The sequence below is a fragment of the Lipophrys pholis genome (genome assembly GCF_963383615.2).
Source record: "Lipophrys pholis genome assembly, chromosome: 11".
NCBI classification, from domain to species: Eukaryota; Metazoa; Chordata; class Actinopteri; order Blenniiformes; family Blenniidae; genus Lipophrys; species Lipophrys pholis.
In genome coordinates, this window is record NC_137631.1 from 17,020,420 (window position 1) to 17,046,759 (window position 26,340).

General features: G+C 39.8%; 1 protein-coding gene across 1 annotated transcript; it reads right to left on the minus strand.

The window, feature by feature from the left end:
• Window positions 1–260: 260 nt before the first annotated feature.
• Window positions 261–25,473, minus strand: sema3ab (sema domain, immunoglobulin domain (Ig), short basic domain, secreted, (semaphorin) 3Ab). The gene is made up of 17 exons (XM_080475422.1): window positions 24,671–25,473; window positions 16,115–16,275; window positions 15,614–15,676; window positions 12,464–12,583; window positions 10,788–10,878; window positions 9,907–10,026; window positions 8,878–9,020; window positions 7,020–7,134; window positions 6,854–6,923; window positions 6,589–6,733; window positions 6,270–6,489; window positions 6,023–6,114; window positions 5,890–5,931; window positions 5,217–5,374; window positions 4,038–4,105; window positions 2,972–3,117; window positions 261–2,755 (listed from the first exon to the last, which is right to left on the minus strand). The coding sequence occupies exons 1-17, from the start codon at window positions 24,786–24,788 to the stop codon at window positions 2,222–2,224; spliced, it is 2,406 nt and encodes an 801-aa protein (XP_080331548.1). The 5' UTR covers window positions 24,789–25,473; the 3' UTR covers window positions 261–2,221.
• Window positions 25,474–26,340: the final 867 nt, after the last annotated feature.

The following is a 26,340-nucleotide window of genomic DNA, read 5'->3' on the forward strand; positions in this document are numbered from 1 at the left end:
ATACTCGTTGAGCCACTTTTCTGCATGGATTGACAGCTCTTATCTGGACCCAGTAAAGACAAGTACAGCCTGAATTAAACACCAAAATTAATGAAAAAGTTAAAGAGGTGAATAAAAGTTTTTTTTTTTCATTATTAACTTATGGAAACATATGCTACGCAGTCCAGAATCCAAGCTCATAATATACGCAACAGGAAATCACCATTAACAGTGATGTCGGCAGCATTGAAAAAAAAAGATTTAATGAAAACCAGCACTTTATGGAGAGACATTTATTAGATCAGTAGAATACATTACCATCATCATCTTTATGCCAATAAAGCAGCAACAGCAGCACTTCATTTCCTAACTTCCAATCCAAGTCCAAGACAGGTCCCATACATTTATTCTCAGCAGTGATGATCTTATTATATGCACATCCACAGATCTAGAGTTGAGCTTGTCGTGTTAGCCTATATTCTCACGAGGTTGACTCCAGCTGGTTCTCATTCTCTTCTGCTTCTAAACGCAGATGAAGCTTGCAAACAGTCATTACACAAGGTTATCTTGCGTCCTGTCATGCTGCAAAGCTCAAGTGTTCATTGTTGATAATGGGTTTGTGGACATTGCAGTCCATGGAGAGATCCTGTACACATCTTGTTTATATCAAGTAGACAATATTCTAACAGACATATGTACATCTTTGAAAAAGTCCTATTGTGTACTGCATATGCAAACAACTTAACAGTGACAACATTGGAGTAGTATATCATTGCTATTGCAAAAACACAACACTAGTATTCACATGCACTAGTAAGTAGTGTCATATTTGTCAAACACAAACCGTAGTATTCATATTTACACAATGTTCACAGCTACATTCCAGGGTTGTGTTTGTGTGTGTTGTTTCATGTTCTCAAAATCTGTGCTGTTACGTTACATGCAGTGAAACTCAGTCTCACACCGCACCACTAGGAACAATATTATGAGGCAATGAATGTGGAAGAAAACTACAGTATAGATACTGGCTTATTCCTCAGTGCATTTGAAATATAATGTTAGTGATATTGACCAAAAACTCCAGCCTTACTACAGTATTTGTGATTATATTATTGTTTTTATGAGATTGGTCCTGAAAAGCAATCAATCACACTTATCGATAAACTCAAGGAAATAAAACACTTGCACATTGGAAATTATTTTTGACAATGCACACAACGGTATATCAATAAATACACTAGTGGTCGAAACAAGGTGGATACAAAAGGTCATTAAATAAACTTGGAAGAACGCAGTATAACAATTGAGAAATTTTTTTTTTTAGATGAGTAAAAAAATATGCTGATTAAAAATATTGAACAGAAATTTTAAAAAAACAATTTGGGAAGCTTATCTAGGGAATAGACACATAGGTTAGTACAAACTCTCCCTGTTTCCAACAGCTTCTGGCAGACTCTCTTAAATAATTTTCTATCTGGAAAAGAAAACAACATGAAGCAACTAGATGACTGTAAGCCATTCCCTTTAGTATGAACAGACTTCATAGAGTACATTATTCACACATCATAGTTACATTATTAGATTTGCTGAACATATGGTGACAGTCTCTCCGTCTTGCAGTGCTTGGGCAATTATCTGTACTCGTGCTGACTGATTTATCAGAATCACCAAATAGGTCATGTAATCCTTTCCATTAATTTTTGATCCTGTAGTTCTACTGCAAGTTTTCTTTTTAGTTATTTAATACAGCCTCACTTACTCTTCTTTCATATATGTGTGGTAGAAAACAATTCATCAGATAATCATCTACTTATTTTCACATTGACAAAGACGTTAGCTAGTCTACTATGACACAACACCATTGCCATAGCCATCTTCCCTTTAGAGTCAGTCGTGTCTATAGGGTGGGTATGTGCATCCATTTTGTGTGCTGGTGGATGCTGTCCCTCTGCAGAGTCCAGGCCACAGAGGCCAGCTGAGATAATATGCCCCCTTGGTCTGGTGTGATACAACATCCTGGTTCCTGCAGTCCTCCATACGGTAAACATGGCTGCCCACGCACAGAACGCACCAGCTGGTAAGTCAGGGTTATATTTTGCTTATGAGGTTCGACTTTTCAATCCAGTCTCTGTGGAAGAAATCTCAGAATGAAGGAGAGAAGCACGATAAGTTAATCAGGTTTACACAATGAGAACTGGCTGTGGTTTCAAGTCTCAGTGCTAAAAAGCCATAGGTTTATAGCTCAGACACTGCGGGGGGCCCTCTCCAGTTCGTGGGTCCTGCGGTTGCGTCCCTTCTGCCTCTCTTGCAGGTGTTTCCACTTGGCTGCCAGCCCTTGTGCATGCATGTGGTTGTGAGGGTTTATCACAACCTTCTGCTGCTGCTGCTGTTGGTGTAATTGTACTTGCTGCACCAGCTGAGCTTTCTGCTTTCTGTGCTTCCGCTCCCTTTTCCAAACCTGCTCACAGAACTCGTCCACACTATTCAGCGTTGGATGATTGACCAAAGACAGGAAGTCTCTGTACCAAAGTTTTTGATTGGGAGTTTCCCTAGCCGGAGGAATATCCTGGGAAGGAATACTGGCGGCTGTGTTTTCATCACGATGTAGGAGATCCTCCAGCCGCTCCGTGTCAATGACCTCTAAGTTAACCTTTAAAACCGTCTGCATGAAGCCGTGCTCCACTGCCTGGCACAGATAGATGCCTGAGTCCTTCCGGTTGAGAGTGCGAATCAGCAGGCCTTGGTCTGTTCGGATGAAACGTTCTTCTGATTTGATCTAGGGAGTGAAGGATGCAGAGGTGATACAACAAAGTTAAAACCTGAGAAAAGTCCTCTTCTGTAATATGTACAATTATTTTACTTCAATAAACTACTGCATTCAAATGGTTCTATATTTACTGGTGAAATAAATTTTTATTAAGAAGTTCTACTATTTGTAATTTATCAGCTTTAAGACAGATCATAGCTCAGTGTGTGTGGGAATATGGCCAACCTCTTGTTTGCGGTCGTCAGTGGATCGCTGGTACTGCCAATAAGTCATGGCTCTCTGGGATTTGGGGCTACACTCAAGGAAAGTGCTGCTGTTCTCCACACCATACACAGTTTTATCCTGGAGTGTTGCCTGCCCATTGAGTTCATCTGAAAAATTGATAAATAGAAAAAACAAAATGTTATCACATGACAAAAGTTTGTCAAAGTAAATGTTTTCTGTATTTTGTTGCAGGTAATTGTCATTGTGGTAATGGATGAACATCAAGTGTAGAGTTTTACAGGCAAGATACGAGAGCCGACTTTTACAATCCTCTCTGCTTTCATACTTTTCTCTGTGACAACAAAACCTACTGCCTGTTGGACTGTATATGACATTATTCTGTCAAAAATACCCTGCCTTCCTCTTGATCACACTTGATTGTGTGCTGAATTGGCAGCACCCAGTAGTAATATGTAGAACTGGATCCTCACTGAAACCTGGCGTCTCCATGTGATAAAGCAGATTAGTCACTTGTCTCTTAAATCTGGACTCCAGTGAAGCCTGTAACAATTAAATTAATGAAAAATGATCATGAGGTATTTTTTTGCCCCTAATTGTATATAAAAGTGTTGTTTACTACTTTATATTGTAAATGTAATCATATATAAATAATTGCAATTTCCTTTTTCAAGTTAAATGAAAAAAGTCATTACATTAGACCACAGTAAGAGTCCTGTATTTGGTCTAAAAGCACTAACAGAGTTTTAAACCAGAGGGCTTGGCGACAGAGAGGAGGCTCAGAGGAATTCTGACCATGTTAATTATAAGCTTCACATGGACCGACCCTAATCGTCACACCACCAGAAAACACAGAAAACACACAGAAACAACACCACACACAGTGAAGTGACTTATTCACATCTTTGACAGCATCAGGAAAGGCCAATAGCTGCTTTTGAATATTGTATCAAATTAAACTATGAACAACAAAAGCCCTTTTGTACTCATATAGTACATATATATATTTATATCTGTACTATTTGCATTTGTGTGCCATATATTGCGCTCGGTTAAATCGTTCATGTACCATGGTGCTGCAGATCTGAACACTGTGTGAGCGGGTCTCCGTTCCTGATATCTTGCCTCCTTGTTCGCCTGCAGAAACACAAAGATAAACACCTCCATGAGTCCGCAGAGTTTATATTTGTTTCAAAGAAAAAGTAGTGACAGGAAAAAGATGGATGTGTAGGTGTGTGTATTCGAATAGTTTTTGGCTCTTTAGAAATACTGGATTCCAACACAAACAGACAAGTAGCAGTCAGCCATTAGTGATTCAGCAGAAATATTTTAATTACAGGGTGTGCATAATGGGAAAAACTCAAAATGAATCAATCACTTCAGCCTGTTATCTGTCAGGGTTAGTCTAACAGTAAAACCAACTGCAGAGGAGATACAGTTTCATGCTTGGTGTCAAACACTCTTCCCTCAGGATATTTTTCACAAACAATATGTGAAGCAACTATGGAGACACAAAAGCAAACAGGTAATTTGTCCCCCTTTGCTTTCCATTGTTGTAACCCAGACCTTGTGCGTTAGTAGCATGAGGTGAGAGTTTGTTCAGGCTGGCTTAAATTGGAACGTGGGAGTCAAAAGTTCAACTACTATCGAGAACAGGGTTCTGTGTTACTTGTGTTTAAATCAATAAGTCCCATGAAGCTCTGAGTGGGAGGCTGCTCTCAAAGCACACACACACACACACACACACACACACACACACACACACACACACACACACACACACACACACACACACACACACACACACACACACACACACACACACACACACACACACACACACACACACACACACACACACACACAAACATATAAATTTATCCACTACTATAAACACACTACCACTGAACCTGGAGCACCTACCTCACCCCTGGTTCACCCTGGCAGCCTCCAGACTTCACTAACTTTATAGTAAACACATGAGGCCAGTTATATTTTCTGGTAGAAACATGATACCATACCTTTAGGGGAGTTTGCCAAACAAACAAAGCCTGCTCTATAAGTGTGTCCGGAATTCCTGCCTGACAGTACATGTCCTCAATGCATGTATAAAACATCCTTTATATTATAAGGTATCACTTTACTGTTGACAGTGTGTTAAAATATATGTGATTGTTTTGCAAGCATGATTTGAATGCACTCTACATTTAGCATTTGATTAGAAGCATACATTTCCTATATTCACTACCTTTTAGCCATGGGGAAGTATCTGGAGCACTCTGTGCCGTCCCATGCACAGTAAGGGTCCCTTGCCAGGCAACATTCAGCACAGGCCTTCCCATAAACTTCACAGCGATGCAGAGGCATCTGGGAAACACCCATTTCTGATCCCAGGTACAGTTGTTGCTATAAAAGAAGAAAATATAATATTTACAATTATGTATTAGATTTCATCTACATAAAAAATTGGAAGGGAAATGTGCTTCGGACTGACCAACTGCTCAAAAACCTCCTACGTGTCAATTAGCAGACTCATTATGTCTCTGCCTGCCACTTAAGTTGACAAGCGGACGGTTGCTGAAAAGCTAACAATTAAGATCTTTGTGTGATAGCACGTTGGCCTGACGGTGTGTACATAGAGCAGACAAACGGGCTTTTGTTCTGCCTGTCTTCCCTCAAGGAAGGTGTGCCAACCATCAAGAAAAGCTTTTTCAGGCTGGTTTCTCAGAAACATGTGTGTCTGAAGAGAAGTCGTCAGAAACTTTTTATTTTTGTATCGTACAGTTATCAATGCTCATGTTTCTTTGCACATAAATGCATCAGTCCTTAATTCCCTTAAATTACACTAATTGTATTTTTAAAATTTTTTGTTTGTAACAAGTCATTATAGTGAATAATTGTATAACTTCTTCCAACTTTACCTGTTTTGTTGAAAGTTCCATGGCCGTAATGGCTGTTGGCTCCTGTAACAATATGGTATAGAAAGATTATGATTAGAGACCTGTTCTTGCGGATTTCTCCAGTCCTAATGCAGATGATGGGATCATAGCTCACTCTGAACACAGTCATTTCTTCCAATAGAACTTCTTCCAAGTCGTGCCAGGAGCCTCTGGGGATGGACACCACTTTCAAAATTGTTCCCATGTCTAGGATACAATAAAAAAAAAGAAACACACACATACTGAGATGATATCACTGATCTACTTGCTCGTCATCCTTTTCAGTACTTCAATAAGTTATTTACTGAGGCTGCGTTTTCATCAACAACATACAGAATGAATTAATGATATTTTTATATTACCTGTGCCGATGAACATAACATCATATTGGCCATCCTCTGCTTCGACTTTATCCACCACTATCTGTGTGAACTGGTAGTCCACGTCTGTCTTCACAATGATTGGTCGATTGTTAATGGGGTAGACAGGGTTGAACATGGCTGGGTGGCTTCTGGCGAAGGTTACAACTTCATCTGGAAGATCTTTGGTTGTATCAAATCCACCAAAAGTCTTACCTGGGCACTGTGCACAAAAAAAGAAAATCATAACTTTTACGATCTGTCCCTAACACACATTTTAAGCTCTTTGTATGAGCTGGTGTGAAGGGGAGACTGTACTCACTGTGCCAGGCCTTGGGTAGGGGACACGGCCCTGGAAGGGCACCCACTGATAGTTAGGTCCATCTCTGTGAGCATAAGGACCCAGGAACACTCTTCTGATGTCTGTCATGCTGTACATACACACAGCTGAACCTTTAAAGATGTTGCTAATGGGAAAAGAAAAATATTCAGCGAAAGACAGAGTTTGTTTTTGTTCAAACTGCAAATTGTGGAATCTGTAGTTGTAAAAAAAAAAAAAAAACCTTTTCTAATGTAAGTCACAATACCTGGAAGTGGTAAAAACCGCATAGATCATTGGGCTCTTGGGATCCTTTGTGCTCATGAGAAAAACATCCTCTGAAAACCACAAGGAAGTTGCAATATGTTATAGGCTTTCTCATAGCATTTCAACTTCAAAAAATAATGTTTTCAGTTGTCGGAGAAGTCACTCACGTAGTTCATCAAAGTGTGTGTCTATTCCATTACTGCCAGGCACAGAGCAAACTAGTCGAGCTTTCAAGAAGGTGGTCCACTTATTCACCAGACTCCTGTGACCTCCCATGTCATTCTGTTGAACAGATGACATGTAGAGTTCATCAGTTTGAGAGTATCTCATGTGAAAATGTCATGAATACTGGCAAATTACTTTAAAAGAAATTAAATATAAGGATCATCATTTCATTCACAAAGGTGAAGGTGAATTGCATTTGCACCTAAACAAAAGTGGCATTTAAACAAGAGATAATATCTCTCTAATAATGATTCATAAATAAACCAAGGAGCTGTAACATTATGAAAACATAGACTATACTATGTGTATCATTGCACATGTAAGGACATGTGGTGGGAAATATCACAGAGCAACATTTTGTCTTCAAAGCTGTAATGTTAGAAGCAGGAACAATGGGCAAGAGCAACTTTTAAGTTTGGTCAAACTGGAGCTCTGGTGGGGTCTGCAGTCGTCAGTACCTATCGAAATTGTTCCAAGGAATCTAAAGAGACAGCCAGACAACAGACTCATTGAGACATGAGGGGAGTGAAGGCTGTCCAAATAGGCTCCTGGAGCTCAAACTGCTGCAGAAATGCATGTTTGTTCTGATGGGAAGGTATCAGTATACAGTACTACAATTTGTTGAACAGGGCAGCAAAGGGAGGTGGTCCTAATGCTGTGGCTGAATATTGTGCAATGTTAAATGATTTATATTGCCATATCAGCATTCAGAACCACACTGTCTTAAAGGGTTTTTCTTTCGGCTAAACATTTTGGAAAGTTACCCATTTAAATGACTAATGATAATGTCTGCTTCCCCTCGCTGTATGGAATATAACTAATAACTGCAATTTAAAATACATTTGCTTCATCCTGATATAATGATTCATATTGGAAATGTATTTTCATATTTAAAAAATGCTTCCAATCAAACAATGTCCACATTCATCTGTGCCAAAGACATTTCATCTGAGTAATTACGGGTTTTTAGAATTTGTTGAAAGAACACTGTCTTGACTTTCCGTGTGTTCCAGTACTCATCCTAAAAGCACATGTTTCTGTGCCTCAGAGGGTGGTGTTTGTTTTCCAGAACACAGCTCACAAACAGAGATGCACAAAGTGCTGGCTCATACAAGGACTTTCACTTAATGTTGATTAATGACAGTAAATTAGTATATATCTAAATATGCAGAGATCAAAATGACTACCACATTGTGTAAATTGGTAGCTTTGTCTTGTGTTGAGGATAGCAGATTCCTGACATTCCGTGTTTTCACACTGTTGTGAAGAAGTCAGGAAATACAGCTGAACATCTTTACCTCATCTGCTGTCAGTTTACTGACTCCCTGCTTAATAGATACGAACAGGGCCAGGAATGTGAAACTGACACAAGGCCAGTGATTTAACATAACCATCCCATGGAGCTGCATGCGCAGCAGACCCAATAAGTGCCAAAGTCTGGCATTAGGATAACAGTGCTGCCATTGACAGCGTTTTTGCCTCTCAGGTTCTGGCGACATTTAACATTTCTCTCAGGTTTCTGTCTTTAGGGGCAATTGCACCACACACAACAAAGCCCACCCTTCTCTCCGGGCTAAAAATAATCACAGATAACAGCTCCTGAAAGCTGCCATTATGAAAGCCACTCAGATGCCCGTCAAGTGTTTTTCCAGATAGAGAAGCTATTTCACATCATGCCGGCGAGAGAGATAGTGTGTTGTGTGTGTGTATCTTTCTCTCTCTCTCTTCTATTGTGTTCATCTGAAATTTTCTTTGTGACTGCATACACAGGGTGTGTCCTGCATGTGTGCGGATGCATACTTTGCAGAGCTGCCCAATGCGAGCATGCGTGGCCTTTCCCGCATGTTCTCCGTCGATGGCATTCTCCCGGAAGAATAGGTAGATTTTATCGTCTTCCGGGTTGTCACTCTCTGGGATCAGATGAACACCCAAAAATCTAGGATCTGCAAGAGACACACACACACACACACAGACACACATTTCTGACATGAATCAAGTCACCTTTTCCTTCAAATGCACTCTAACTCTTGACTTCATCCAAGCACTTGAAACATCTGAAAGTATATCCCACAATGTAAGAAGCATAGAAGTTATAAAAAGAGAACACTGCAGACATACTCCAGGGCCTCCCTATGTGGACCCTCTTAGGTAATAACAGAAGTTTTATATTGAATTCTAAATTCCACTGGAGAGAGGTCAACAAATGAATAATGTGCACAGTGTTTCGACAGCAATATTTCTAGCTGTAAGCAGGCAAGCTCCAGGTCTTTGGCTGAAGCAGCTGTCTAATAAATTTCAACAACATACAGTGGCAAGAAAATGTTGGTTAATCTTTTGGAAGAATTGCCACCATTCATGCATTAAAAATGTCAGAAAATATAAATTCCACGCTACATTTGCGCTCCAAATGACTGACATAATCTATTTTGATTTGTAACCTGGAAGTTTTTCTGAAAGGATTCGGATAATTTATCATAAAGTGTGGACGGAGCTGTAGGGCCGTTTGTTTTCAAGAATGGTTGAATTTGACAGATTTGCACAACTGTGTACATGGATGGCTGCAATAAAAAACAGCTGATACGAGAGCAAACAGTCCCACAGAGATAATAAATAAATCAACAGTCCCAAGTGAAGACTCCTACAGCAGACTTAGCCAGCCAATGTATCAGCATGGTCATACAATCAAAATGATGGTCTGTGGTCAAATCTACCGATTCATATCAAACTATAATATATATGCATGGTTCAAGCCACAAGTCGCACAACAAAATCAGCTCTCATAACGCACCGTATGGTTAAAACAGAATGGCTTTCCTTTTTGTCTCTTACCATTTAGCCACCTGGAGTCATGTTGCTCCGTCCTGATAGGATGATGGTTTCCCAGTGTGCGAAAAATGGCGAAGTCCCGCCCCATGAAGTCAGCCGATGTCCCTGCATACAGTTCACCATCTGAGAATACAAGGAATAAATTGAGTTAGCTTTAGTAACACCGGAAGGGAAGGCCATGTTGGCAGTTTATTCCCTCCCTCGGTGATGTAGTGTAGGTGTAAAAGCCGGAGGGATTGTTCGGGGGCTTAGCAGCATCGGTATACTTGGAGTCATGAGAGAACACAGACAGTGACAGACGTGATGAACATCAGGAGTGTGAAATTGACATTAACATAGTAGGCCCCACAAAAGATGGGGGCAAGGGAGAAATGAGCGGGTGGTGGATCAAATGAGGAGGGACAGCAGAGAAGTGTGAGACAGGGGGAGTACATAATAATGCTGGTGAGAAAGGAGAAAGACAAGAGGGAGAAGATGAGGGGTGATGGGCTGGAAAATGGCCATCTGCTAGGTTAAACGGTGAGATATAACAGTATGTGACTGGCAATGATTGGGGGTAGAAGGAAAAGATTTGCTTACATAGACCCACTCTATTGGCCAAAATATTGTGATTTAGTAAAAAAGGAATAAATGTCATTGGGCACGCACACCCACCACTTAGATTAGGTGCAGTCAGATTGAAATAGAGTTTACAATCCTGCCAATGAAAGGTTCCCAAAGCAAGTCCACATTTAATGACTGACAGGAATGCTCCCATGCTGTTGTCCACATTGGCTTTACACGCTGTATATCTGCTGCAATGACAGAGTGAGAGGGTGTTTCTGGGTTCACACAGATTTATATGACTCCGCTCTACCACACAGTGTGTCTGGACTTAAACTCACCAATTAGCATGGATGCAGTGAGCAACTTGGGATCATAGGGACTCTTCCCACGACCATTTTCTACATGAGGCTCCAGCCTAAACAGGTTATCCTGTATGCAAAGAGACAGAAAGCCACGGACAGTTATACATGCAATATAAAATCATATTAGGAAAAGGAAAGCATATGCATGTATTTCTTTTCTTTTCTTTTCTTTTTACATGCTTATGAGCAGAAGCTCATATAATACGATTTTACAATTTTTAGCCTGAATCAAGATGTTGCTATTGTTCCATTCATCCATCCATCCAAAACTTAAAAGGACCCGTTGAAGGAAGTACCTGAAGAAAACTGACGCACACAAAGGGAGAACATGTACTTTTCTTTCACCCAAAACGTCTGTAAGCCCAGAATCACTCCAACCAGAAACCTTTTAGCTGACAGCCAAGAGCGTGAACCACCATCATACTGCTTGTGACTAACATCACCCAATGAATCTTAAAAATGTGTGTAGTTCTGCAAGCATTGAAATTAGCATAATCCTCGAACTCAGGGGTCATTTGGGTGGCATTTGATCAAGTGTAAATAAACTACTTTAACATGGGAAATTCCCTCAGGATATGAATGCTGTTATGTGTGGCGTTTATTTATGTTGCATATAATAAACATATATGAAGAAAATAGAGTATGGAAAATAGTAAAATTGCCAATCGATTTAAATACAGTCTGGCTAAATGCCTCTGCACGCTGCATTTCCAAAATGAACACATTATATACAATGACAAATTAGTACCTTTTAAAAAGTTGATTTTATGGCAGAGCTGTTGTACTGGGTCACATTAAATTGTACAAATATGCTTATAATGAAGTAGCTGGCAAGTGTATATTGTAATGGAACAGAAGTGGAAATGAGAATAAATGTTATCACTCTGACTTTTTTACCTCAGCTCTCATAGAAAACTCATCAAATGAATGACATCACTAGGTAATGATCTGTACATAGAGGATAGATTTTCTCAGAGATATATTATGTCTCTAACCGTCTGCAAATAGTCGTTTAATGAGTAGGAAACTCACATTTATAAGTCTGACTCAGTGACATTTGGAGGAGAAGAGAGCAATTTCACTCTCTTATAGTCAAAGAAATGCCAAATACACGCACGCACGCACGCACGCACGCACGCACGCACGCACGCACGCACTAGACGAGACTATAGAGGACATTACAGTGGGTTTCATTTCCTGGAGACTTGTTAAACATAACCTTGCCATAACCTTACAACACGTTTGCACTGGTAATGTTGTCTGGTTGGCTTAATGTACCAATAATGCGGACACCTTCCATTGTGTGACTGTGTAACTAGTGCACGCACGCACACACACATGCACACACACATGCACACACCAGCAGTTTCACATTAAGGTGATGCATTGAGAATCCCGCAGACTATGAAACCCCTCTGTTTAATTTTCCACCTCCCTTTGTTGAATAAAGTCATTTTTTTATGTACTTATCAAATCATTTATATGGAAGAAAATTCACTCACCCTCTACTTCCCATGGTGTTTCAGAACTTTATATACTTAAACTTAATTTTTCATGGAGCCCAGTATACTTTTTAAATCCCAAACTGCACATGCATTATCGCCTTCGACAACCAACGTAGACAGCACTGGAAATGTAGCATGCCTTCATACCTCCAGTTTCTTGCCAACTTCCAGGTAGGAACACACAGGGTGGAAGGCTCCCGTCCCACACACATAGATATGGGTCTGGTTGAAAGGCTGCAACACCTTTATGAAATTGGAGCACTCTCTCTGGGGTAGAGAAAAAAAGGAGAAGACATTAAGCCTTGAAGAGGATGAATAGATATTAAGGTTGGTCACAGTTGCACCCGGAGATTTGGATCAGTTAAACTGCTTTACAAATAAACAGGTCAGTCACTACTAAGAGGACAGGTCACAGAAAGAACCCGTGTTCCGTATTTCCTCATGTTTCAACAGCACGTGCCCGAGCCAGATTGACGTCAAATATAACTTAATGTGTCATCAAATTCACAAAAAAAAAAGAAGAAGCTAAATAAGTGTTATGACCATAAACCTTGTATGATTGAGTTTATCTGGCTTTACTGGCAGCAGTCCCTGGTTTTATAAGCTTTTGTTTTCATCCAAGCAGCTGTTTTCTGTGGATTTATATGTGGGTTATTTTTCTGAGTGTTACGCACCAATCAGCCATAACATTATGCCCACCTGTCTAATATTCCATAGGTCCCCCTCTGTAATAATAAATGACCTAAAATGCCATGTCAAGCATGGACTCTGCTAGAAACTCATGGAGGGGGTTTTGTTTCTGGCAACAAAGATTTTTGCAGAAGATCCTTGCATCTCACACACTTCAGAGAGCCTTGGTTTTTCTTTATCCTTTCAGCAGTTCTTGTCTTTTCGTGGACTACTTTTATTAGCTGCTAACCGCTGCAGACACTTCATAAAAGCTATAGATATGGGGATGCTCTGACCCAGTTATCACAATTTGGTTTATAAGCATATTTCCTTTTTCCTGCTTCTAACGCATCAATGCAATGAGAAAGAGATTATCAGTATTACTTCACCTGTCAGTTCTTATAATCATATGGCTGATTGGTATAGTTACTTGGAATAATACATCATATAAGTACTTGATCTTTCCCTGTGCAGTACTTCTACATATTAGTCATGACAATGCCCACAAGACTTAGAAGTCTCCCTGCACAATCAGAAGCGTGACCATTTGGAAAGCTATGCCACAGCTTTCCGTTTTCTCTCTTGGGTGTTCTGTCACACCTTTAACACTCATCTGCTTTTTATTTTCATTTCATTTCGTCTTCAGAATTGTTTGTTTGGAGTGCATCATGGGGCATTAGTCAACTGACTCTCCTTATCTGAGCGCCTCCCCTTAATTCTCACCCTCCTCGACAACCACAGCAGAACGACCACCCCTTGGGGTGCCTTATTCTTCTATGCCATGATGTTTACCGTCAATACACAAAAGACTTTGTGGCACTTCGAATCATGTACACCAAAGGGTTAAAGGCATGGGATGCTTGCCCTGTTCTGGCCAGTGAGCTGAGCCACAAAGAGCATCACTATGACTTTACATTCCAGTACTTTGCCTCAGGCGGCATTGAAGCTAGAATTCATAACACAGCTTTCAGGGAGCAGAGACAACCTCTCAGTGTGTTTACACAATTTCACGACACCACACAAGATACTCTAAAACTGCACTTGGCCTGATACCGGGAGATGCGATGCTTGGCTTGTCATGCAAGGGTTGAATGAGGTAAGGAGTCTGAAAAAAAACCCTGTAAATGTTAATGTCGCATTTCATTCATTATTTGTTTTTAGATAAAAATCTTTTTAAATACATATACGTTTCTGATTCAAGACAAACTAATATGCTGCGCATGTTTGTGACAATTTGAAATTGATTGTATTTTGTAAGGTAGAAACTTTGTACTTTGAGATATGAATGCTAGTCATTGTTTCTGGAGTGTGTAAAAATGTCAGCTTTGGTAGGTTTGACACAACAGTTCTAATATGATTATTAACCACCAACAATGGTTAATTAACCACAACAATGTGTCACGGCCTCATGGCACCATTAATCATTATATCATAGAACAAAGCTCATCACATTCTAAATTGTGCGCAGGTCAACAGTCTATCAAAAGCCTGGGTGGTGCAATTCTGTCTGATCTAAAAGAGGTAAATTGGTCTTCTTAAAATAAACCAGTCCCTCTGGAGGCTGTTGAGCAGTTTGTCGTGTGGGCTGTCTTCCAATCCAAGGTTAACAGTTCGATCATCAATTCCACCCTGACCATATGTGTAAGTGTCCCTGGGCAAGTCCCGGGGTGTGTGAGCAAATGGGTGAATGATAACAGGCCATGGAAATCACATTGAGACTGCTGAAGAGGTAAAACTATATCATGAAAAAATGTATCCATCTTCCTTTGTGAAGTGATCATTTTAGCCAATCAGCTATTGCAAGTGCACTTTTGTTGCGTTGACGGAGGTGAGTTTCCATCAACCATGTGCTTTATATTCAGACTAGATTTGTGCAGGCTGAAGCCAAAATGAGAGACTATCCATCATGCAGAAAAAGCATGGCAAAAGGTAATTTTAAATCCATTTAACTTAAGAAACACATCTTTGGACTGTAAGTACAAGCCAGAGTAACCAGACCAAACCTATGTAGACACAACAAAAACATGCAAACTTCACAAGTACCTCCACCCTTGATTTGAGAGGTTAGGTTAAACAAGAGTTCCAAAAAATGAGTCACAAATTATTTTCAATATTATTGCAGGAACATAAAGACCTCGGAGTGTCTAAATCCTAATGCAGCTGAGTCTGTAGAATAAAGAATATTATTCATATTGTAATGGTAATGCAATAAGTCAGAAAGTAAGCCCTGTCATTTTCTGGGCTTCACTCCATTAAGTAGAGTGCCTAGAGGCTTCATATGTGATTAAGGTCAAACGTTGGTCTCAGTCATGGCACTGAGATTATGATCCAACCTATGATGATGTAGGCCATGTGCTTTCCATATGACAGATTTTCAACACAGACGTATAAACACACTGGAAAAGAAAACCAAAAAAGAAAACTCATATTGTCCCTGATTAAAAAGCCTTAGATACGAACAGCATGCTCAATCCTGATGCTGCTATAAAAGAGATTAGTTCTTAGACCTGCACAATTGCATATTGTTCACTGCATAAGAGAACGACATTTTAAAACATATGTGGGAGTGTGTGTATGTGGGGGGGGATGCTGAGATTCACTTGAAAGGTGTATCTTTTGAGCTCTTACCGAGATATCTTTTCCTGCCCACTTGCATTCGTCTCTTCTGGTGGGAGATGCTGTCCAAGGAATCTGCAATGCAATCAGAGGGCCGGCGTATGTCAAAACAGTATCACCTAGAGTACCTATTACATAGAGTGAATTTCAGTCAGTCGATAGAACTGCAGTTTGTGTACTTGGGTGTGTATACATGAGAGTGGAAGGGGTCACATTGCGATTTGTTCTCCACTTTGTTTCAGTTTACTCCATTATTCATCCAGGTGTGCAGAGAGCATCTAACATGCCTGGCACAGCGTGTGATCATGTGAGACAGCCCTGGTCTAAAACATTCATGAGCCACTTTTCTGAAGAAACAGAAAGAAAAGTCCCCCAATACGTGAGCTACTGTGTGGCAGTTTGGAAGGAGATGCAAAGACACAAGGAAGGGTAATAAGTCGGTCGAAAATGCAAACACACCTGGAGTCTGAAGGGATGGACCCACCAGATACACATGCTGCAAATCACTTTTACCTGTGTAAAGTCTTTGCTGATGTTGAGGAGGTTGAAGGAGAAGATATGGTCTTTGGCTCCCACCACCAGTCTTCCTTTCTCCTCATCCAACAGGAAAGTGTGGTAAGCCGAGCTATTAGGCAGGCCTTCGAACGTCACAAGGTTGTTAGACTCCAACATTTCTGCAGATATATATGGAAAGTTGAAGAGCAATTAGCATAATGTACCTATCAAAATAAAAAGGCTGCATGCAACTCCAATAGAATCCATCAAGTCCAATTTTATTTCTATTGTTTGATTAAATATTCAGGGACTGCCTCTGTGACCACAAGTTCACCTCTTCAGTCCACGCAGGACTTCTGTGCTCTTGCTTTGAGCCGGCTATCCCACTGTGTGCCTTAAGTAGTGTACTGAATGGAATAAAGGATAACACTTTGCTTAACTTGTACTTGGGTTCCTGATACAACCTTTTTTTTTATAGATAAATGTCAATGTTTCCCACCATTCAAATACTATATTTTCTGACAGCTTGAATTTGCTGAGCTCTGCAAATTACCTGCAAAGTACAACTTGAAGGGGATTAGAAGATATGCTAATCTGCTAATGATTGCAAATTCCAGTCTGCGGAAATACACTCAACTACATCAACTATCACATTGTGCTGCTACTAAAGCTCCTGCACCACAACTTTATACAATGACCCGCCAAGTCTGGCAAAGTAGTGACATTTGCTTTCCCAGCAGAAAGCTCGACTTGTCACAGACAATGAGGATCTAATTACCGTAACGACCTCTAAAGGTGGCATTATGGTAGTATAACACCTTTCGTGTAACATGTGTAGAAACACACAAACATGCATACACGATAATTCTCTCCTCTTTTCACAGTTTGTACTCGCCAACAAAGTGTAACCACACTATGACCCCCTCCTATTGACCACCCACACAAAGGAGCAAAGAGTTATGGAACAGTGGAGAAATGGTTTCTTTGATTCTCTCTCCCTCTCTCTCTTTCTCTCTCTCTCTCTCTCTCTCTCTCTCTAGTGAGAGAAACAGAAAACAAAAAACAAAAAACAGTCATGAATGTTTTAGCAGGGAAAATGCCCCTCTCTCAAGTATGTCAGAACCCGAGAGAGTGAGAAGACACAAGCGAGAGGAGAACGGGTAAAAGAGAAAAGAACATCAGAGAACATTTGACTTTCACAATCATGAAGTCTCCTGGGTTTTTTTATTTATTTTTTTTGTATTTTTACAACGTAAGTTGCAAACAATGAGTGATTTTACTCTGGGAGCTAAAGTCAGTACATTTTCTGAGCTGCACAAAAGTTGTATTTTGTCATGCACATATCATATAATGAAGATGAAAATCGGTGAAATACTTGAGTGGTACATATATTTTTAAACATTTAACTGTAGCTTTACACATATTTTTAATACAGTTATTTGTCCTGTATATTATATTTTTTTGCCATTAATAAGTGTAAATCCACTTATTGTGTTCTTCTTGAAAGTATTTATATACTTCAAGACTTTAAGATGAATATAAAAATACACTATTAGATGACAGGTGAAATCTCTCAAAATTGACCAAAATAACATATTTTTCTTTCAAAATAAGCTTTATTCCTCCTTAAAGATAGCCCTCACAGTAATGGTCATTATATCCCCCCATATAATGTGTTATTGACAAAAAAGTAGATTCAAGAGGTCTGTTTTTTTTTTTAACTAGATGTTGTCATTTGAAGTTACATTTTGCGCAGTGTATATGTTTCAGCTATTCTTTTTTTCATTTTTCAATTTTTTTTTAAATAAATGCATTAATGAGGTTTACTAACCAGTGTCCATAGGAGATGCTTTCATAAGCCAAAGGCTCCAAAAATGATGGTGATTATATAACAAATACTACGCAAATAACACTTATCTTAAATTAGCGTGAATATTTTGTTCTGTAATATATTATTTTCTTCCATTACCAAAGTTAATTTAGGAGAAAACATAACGATACGCACGAGTCATCAAAAACGATAAAATGTTGACATGAACGGATATAAAAAAAAAAGAAAATGGTGTCATATCATTTAATTTCAATGTTACTCAAAGCTATGCAAACAGCAGTTAGAGCGGAAAAAAACCCCAGAACCAAGGTATAAACTTGATTTTATTTTCCTATAATTTGTCGTTGGTATTGAGTCAAAAAATGTTCCACTATCGTCAACACATGCAGGACACACAAACAGGATGGTAACAAACAATGGAAGCGCGCGCTGTTTGTTATTGTGTTATGATTTAGTTGATTTCCTGTGGGTTAATGTTGATGTAAAGAGAATATAATGGTCCTGAAATATAAAACTGTGTGACCCAGCCATGCAACACCCCGAATCCCTCTATCAGAAGTCTATTGGAAACTTAAAACCTGCCACATTAAGCTCACAAGGATATTGAACTGTTCTTGATGCACTGAGGAAGAAAACGGATCTGGTCTCAAGCATTCACATGCATAATGGGACGGTTTCCAGACCAGAAAGGTGGTTAAGACATAAAGCAGCCATTCAAACCAGAGTGGTTTTACTCATGAATGCATCGCACAACTGAAAATAACGATTAAATAAGTACTTCCAGACTCTTATAGATTTAAATTGTATTAAGTGTCTGCTCGACTGATTTCTTAACTGGAGCACTGGGGGTCTCATAATACAATTCTAAAAACAGAAAGAGGTTGAAACTTGAATTTAGTTTTGAAAGTGAAGGTGAACTTCCTCTGTAACTATAGTGATCAATCATTAGTAGATCCACTGCATGCTCAGCACTGACAGTACAATAGCAATGCGCCTGCTGCCCCTGACCCCTTTTCACCTGCACCAAGGGTGGATTCGTATGTGTGGGAGTGAACAATGAAGATAAAGAAGCCATGTCCCTGTTTTTACAGAGCTTCAATATAAAAGGGAATCACATATGTTGCTGAATACTGTGGGAAATGTTTCTATTAACATGGCATACAGCAAAGTAATCTGAGTTTGTTAATATAGTCACACATAATGATTTGTAATTTAAAATAAATTATAACCTACCTTATAAATGTGTCTGCGTTTTATATACTTAATGTACTTCCTCTCACAAAAATAATTGCCAATAGATTAATACACGTGTTTCATAAACCATAATTCGTTGGGTAGCTGTTGGGAAACTGCACAGGCATACACAAACCACATCCATGTCAGACAAAAAGAGAATTACAGCTCTATAACCACCATCCACACACGCACACGCACACACACACACACACACACACACACACACACACACACACACACACACACACACACACACACACACACACACACACACACACACACACACACACACACACACACACACACACACACACAACTCCAGAGAAAATTGTTTATGGGAGCAGTGACCATGGTAATACAGACCATTCATTGGAGACAAAATTTCAGTTATTAAAAGCCAATCATCTGGAGACACGCTCTCTATGGATATTTTGCGTGGACCTGTGTTTTCATGTAGACAAGGATTAAAAGCGTTGTTCGCTTCCTTCTCGATGGGACACTATTGCACTCACATACCCCCTCATAGATACCTTCTAAATATGGCCAGTAAACATGTATTGGTCAACAGCACTGCCTTGCACTGACACTGACTAAATCCTTGAGGAAGACTGTGTGTGTGTGCGCGTGCATGCGTGCATGTGTGCATGCGTGCATGCGTGTGTGTGTGTGTGTGTTTATTGAGCAAGCTGTGTTGGTGTTATTGGAAAGAAACAGGATGTTTCCGCACAGCCCCAGAGGCATTGGCCTATACGTGTCTGAACTGGTGTCCCCTTTGGTTAAATATAGCTGACTGATCTATACATACATCGAGCGACGCTAGATTATCGCTGGGGTTGTATTTTGTTTGTTTCTTTTTTAAATGTTTATCATGCAACTCAATACCAAAATAGCCAGTACGATTTTGACACACAGCATGCTCCATGTAGAACGTCCCTATTGCTGATAAAGCCATTTTAAGCTGGCTGAATTTGTTTTAGTTTCCTGCAAACAATCCAACAGTAGACAGAGGCCTGAGACAGACAGACAGACAGACAGGTGTAAGGGGGGATGTGGGGCCTGTGACAGGTGTCAGCTGCTGCCTTGCCATATTTGATTAATTTTCAGTTTCACTCTCCAATATGACCCTGCTGATAAGCCCTCCAACCTTTTATTTCATCAGATGTAGCCTCTAGTTTCTACTTTTCTTTACACTGTCTTCACATTCCCCTTACTCCTTCACCTTAGTTTTATAAAAGCCAAATTTACCAACCATTCTCAGTAGAGTGAGGGGCAAGGAGAGAAGAGAGAGAGAGGGAGAGGGAGAAAGTGAAAGCAACATACAAAAACAAAGGAAGAAGGAGAGAGATAAAGGGGCAGATGGAATGGATGCAAAGAATCAACAGTCCCATGTGAGACTGATAAAAATAAACTCTTTTACCCTACATTTTCTCCATCTTTCTCTTTCTCAACTGGAGGGCACAGGGAGTGTTATCTAAGTGCTTCCTGAGAAAAAGCACATACACTTTGTAATAATAACCCACGCGTGGCAGTACAGTATATGGGAACACTGATGTTTGGCTCTAGTTCAATAGCTTAGCTGCCCTTCACTGTTCCCATGGCCTAGTGTGCGATTGCACACTGACAAAACCGAACATATCGCTGCATCTTTTGAAGGGTATACAGCTGTTGATTCAACCATGCCTGAGGGGAAAACGGCACAAAGCCTCTGTCAAGTAATTTGTTCAGTGTCAAGCAGAAATACAAGGAAACGCCTCCTCAACCTCGTGTTCATGTTGTCAATCAACCTTACTTATCTGTGTTTGCCTTAATGACAGGCGCACTCCAAATAGGGCTACGTTTTTAAGACTCAAAAGTTTCTCAAAATCTTTAACAACACATAAATACACAATAGAGAAATACAGGTACATCTCAAAGTGTGTGATCATGACTGGAAGGTAAGTGGTTTTGTCCAAACATTCCACGCTCATTACATGTTAACTAAAACCAATGGGATGGATGGATGGATGGATGGATGGATGGATGGATGGATGGATGGAAAAAAATCATTTTAAACAGGCCATCTGCTTGTTTAAAATGATTTTTTTTCTATTTTGAGATATTGTACCTTTAATTTTTATGACTGAAAGAAAAAGGACAAAATAGACTTGTTTTTTAATGTATGTATAATAAACATAAAATGTATGAATATTTCAGATTTTATAGCAAAATAAAATCTGAATCTTGAATCTATAATTAGTATCATGATAACTAATGTTTAATAAAATCCATAGGTAAATTGTATTTAATGTAGGTTTTGTTGAAGCATTTGTCTCTTTATAGTTTGTGTCAAGTCTAGTTCATTAAGTGTGAGATGGGCCAACTGTGTTGAGATGTTGCTGCGTGAGAAGACAACAATGTCAATTTATCTTTTGGCTTTGCTGCCAGTGATGATGTTTAAGTTAACTGACACAATGATTATTTTGAGGGTTTCTTGAGAAACATGTAGAACAAGAACTGGAGTGTGATCAGTCTACAGTATTCAGAACTTGATAAACCTTCTAAACATACATCTACCCAAGTACAGAGGGTACCTTCCCATGACCATTCAAAGTTTATACTGTAAACACCCTGAAACCCAACTCCTCTCTTGACGTGCTTATGGATTAAAGGTTTTCATGAGAACTTCTCCATTCTCCACCTGTGATTTATATTTTACACAGTCATTACCAGAATGACACTGAAACACAAAGAGGTTGAAGTATGACTGCTAAAAAAGTGTCCTGTTGCCAGTGAAACCTACTGATTTCGATTATAATTTCCTTGTTCTTTCTTTTTTCCTTCTTGGTATTCAGAAGTGTTACTTAGGTTGTGCTACTGTGAATATGTCTGTGAATATGTGTATGTGCTTTTGTGCAAGGTCTTGGCTTTGCTGAGGAAAGGGGTGGACAGGTCAGAGAAAAGGAGTAGTTTTGGCAGTACATCCACATCCTATAAAACTCAAGTACCTTCTCTTTTCTGCTCTGGACAGCAACAGCACGTGCTCTGCTTGTTGTGACCCATAAACTTGAGAACCATATGGATCCATGTTTACTCCCGAGAGAACCTATTTATCCAGAGGATGCGAGTCGATCTCCTTCCAGTTTATGCCAAATAAATAACAAATGTGAAGCAGTCATGAGGCTGTGCACTGTAAGTCCACGGCCTACACCTATTTCCTCATCAACACCCAGACACTTAGTTGTTGATACAGTTGGATCTTAGCTCTTGTTTATGTAGCCATGGGGTACCACTGTTATCGTTCCCCCTACTCCACTGCCCTCCTGCTCCTCAGCCCTCACTTTCAAAGTTATGTTGAAATCCCCAGAGATTCAATTGTGTGTGAGCGTGGGTGTTTGTGTTTGTGTGCGTGTGCGTGTGCGTGCGTGCGTGTGTGTGCACGTGGGTGTTAATTTATTGTTGTGGTGACCTAAATCCCAATTATTTAAAAGTTATCCCATGTTATACGGTTTTACATTAAGGTTAGATTGAGTGTAAAGCAAGTAGTTGTGGCTTACTACTTACAAGCAAGTATACGGAGTATTAGTAAGTCAATGTAATGTCCGCCCTGAAGTGTGTGTGGGTTGGTCAGTGAAGAGTGTATTTGGTTTTCTCTGGGGAGTTCATGTTGGAGTAAGCTGCTGCACAGGTTAACACATTTGAGAGAAACATTGCCCTGCTGTGTTCATGTGATTGAAGTCTGTAGGAGAGTAAAAAAAAAGGTAGAACTATGTAGAGCCTTAGAATCTGTGGACTCATCTAGCAATAAGGTCTACATATTTGTGGGGATCCCAGTGGGTCATAGTTCATTTACTTCGTAGTCCCATGAGTCACTGATCAGACATTGTTTTATCGTCTCTGGACAACTCCTCAAACTATGCAGGTGTTGCTCTGTAACTCACCACAGTTAATCATCTGATTTCCTTCACGAGTAAATCTACTTCACCTTCACAGGGGTAATAAATAATTTATACGACAATATAAATGATTCATAATGCAATAATCCCCTGTCAATTGCCTAATGGGACCAACGGTGGATAATGTCTGGGATTCTGCAATATCGTGTGAATAATATTTCCACCACCTTGCAGGCATAAAAATTATACCTCCCTAGTATGTTTGGGATATAACTTATTAATTGACATTTCCAAATGATGTTGCCATCTACCATTATCCAAATGAGAACTAATGAAAATATTGTAAGTGGTGATTGCAGCCAAATAACCAAGCTGTCTAAACTGCTACCTGGAGGCTTAACTTCTGATAGAGATATCACTGTATGGGCGTGTTTCCCAAAACTGACAGCATGTGGTTTTAAAAGACTGATATCCTCACAGGTATCATTTGCTATCTACAGATGGCCATGCATTTATGTGTGTGTGTGTGTGTGTGTGTGTGTGTGTGTGTGTGTGTGTGTGTGTGTGTGTGTGTGTGTGTGTGTGTGTGTGTGTGTGTGTGTGTGTGTGTGTGTGTGTGTGTGTGTGTGTGTGTGTGCGTGCGTGTGCGTGTGCGTGTGTGTTTGTGTGTGTCTGTATAATTATGGATCCCCCAGTGCTGTGCGAGAAGCATTTCACTTTAGGAGAGCCATCTGCTGAAACAGACCTGCTCCATTCATCCTGAGTATAATTACCATGCAGGGGAGAACGAAGTGGAAAAATGACATCCAGAGGAGAAGGGGAAAAAAAGCAAGAGACGTATAAATGATGCTTAGCTGCTTGGGAGTCCAAATCTGACTCTACATCTCATTGCAAATCTGACAACAGCAGTCCATCAAAAAAGGCAGAAAGAGACAGGAGGAGGAAAGGCATCAGAAACGGTCTCATATTTACAGTTGTGTTACATTATTTCAAAACACTTTTAACATTAAGCCAAATTAAGTTGTTTAACCTAATTCCATTACTGCCCCTATTCCTGTAGGGATATTACCACATAAAATGAATTGCTCCCAATGCTTTTTGGTCCGTCCTGATTTATACATTTCTGCACCTAAATTTCTAATACTGCCACAGTTGTTCCATTACAATACAACACTTTTAATTTCCTGGTAAAGTCAATATACCTTAACGTAAATATTCCAAATTAAAATTGTCTGAATATTCTGGGAATAATGTATGGTATCAATGACTAGTTTAGTTTCTAATCTAAAATAAACTATGCAGCGCAAAGATACATTACCCTGGCGCCCTCCGAGATATGAACTTGATGTGCCATAAAGTTTAACAACATTGTAAAGAATTTATTCACTTGGTGAGACTGAAATCACATCAGTGGAAATTTCCAAATACTCATAGGAAAATTATCATTGGTAAATTTAAAATTACACAAGTAATACAACTTCAAGATGCATAGCTGTTCCTACAATAACTTCATCAATATAAAAAAAAAAAGATGGTTCAGACACTTGAACCTGCTTGTGAAATGAGAGAGGATACCTAGACAAAAGCTAAAAACTTAAAACAAGATAAAGCCTGAATTCAAATTCAGAAACGCACCTTTATAGGAGAGTTTTAGCCGGGGAACGTTGTTCTTGGTCTGTTGAACTCCGCTGCCCTCCGTCCTGAGCAGAGACACCCCACACAGCAGCATAATGCTACCACAGAGAAAACCCATGGTCCTGGGCCAAAAGGGGCTATAGAGATCCTTTAAATATATGTCTCCTGTGCGGATAGTCTCGGATCTGGTTCAATAGAAACACACTGGCAGTAGAAATGTTCCTGTTTTCCAAGCTCACCAAAAAAAAAAAAAAAAAAAAATGCTGCTGGGCTTCCCAAGGTGGTTCACAGCATGTCTTGTCCCCTGTCAGATCAAAAACCCTTTCCTTTTCCAGGGGTCAAAGGGAAAAATTAGAGTCCAACTCAACGGGAGACAGAACCTGCAAAGCAGAGTTGGGGTTATGGGTCAATGTCACTGCAAGTGATCCTCCCACACCAAAGAATCAATGGCAAACTCAACAAACTGAACACATGGAAGTTTGCCTCTATATACTATGAAGTGGAAGCAACTCCTGGCAGAACTGCCATATTTTCATATCCAGCAGCGATCCAGCATGTAAACAGCTCTCTATATCATCACTGAGTCTCTGCCTTTGGCTAAAGGAAAGAAAACAGGTCCAGTTTGTTTCAGCTGGTATTCCAGTCTGCCATGTGAGCACAATCTTCACTCACGCTCTTCCCTTCCCCACCTCTTCCACTCTGTGTCTCTATCTACCTCTCTGTCGCTACTTAACACTCCTCTGAACTAGTTCAGCCCCACTCAGCGCAACCCTGTCCCCACAGCACAAGGCACACAGTGCAACTGAGAACAGCTGAGGCAGACAGCATAGTCACACAGAGAGAGAGAGAGAGAGAGAGAGAGAGAGAGAGAGAGAGAGAGAGAGAGAGAGAGAGAGAGAGAGAGGGAGTGCAGTGTAGGCGGGAGTAGTGAAAGTGAGCAGAGAAAACATGAGAGAAAAGAAAACTGTGAGTTGTATAGGAGAGAGGGTTAGGGCAAGGCGAAAGGTTAGAAAGAGTGTTTGAAACAGGAAAACACAGCTGAATATGATAGTGGAACATTTTAAGGAAAAAAATTGACAATGAAATTTTCGGACTTACTCAAGGTTTTTTTCCTTTTTTTTTTTTAAATAAAGATAGAAAAGAAGATTACAATTGCCATACCAATGACATTGATTTCTGTTGCAATTATATGTCATGCATAAGTGTTCTCTTTGTAAATTAATTGAATCCCCCGTTTGTAATGTTGCAGTGTTTCTTGTTCTCTTTTTTGTTGCCATTTGACTGAAAGGCACCTTGTTTCTTATTGTCTATTTCACAGAGGACCAAATAGCAGATGATTCCTTATAAATGCACTTCTTTTATTCCACTGTAAGCAATTATTACCGGCATCCCTACAAACTGACGTAGTCTTATTGGGGAAATAAAAAGCCACATTATGAAACTACAACAAGGCATTGTATCATAAACACATGCTTCAATTGTAATGCGTCAGGAGTTTATCTCTACTTAGGTCTAAGCGATGAGGGATGAAGATGTCGTCACACCGCAGAAGCTCATGGTTTGAATGGGCAGACAAACACAGGTCAAGCTATTCTGTTTTGTGATGGCGCCACTTAGGTTTCAACGGGAACGCAAATCTTCCAGGAAGTTTTTTTTTTTCAAGCTTATTT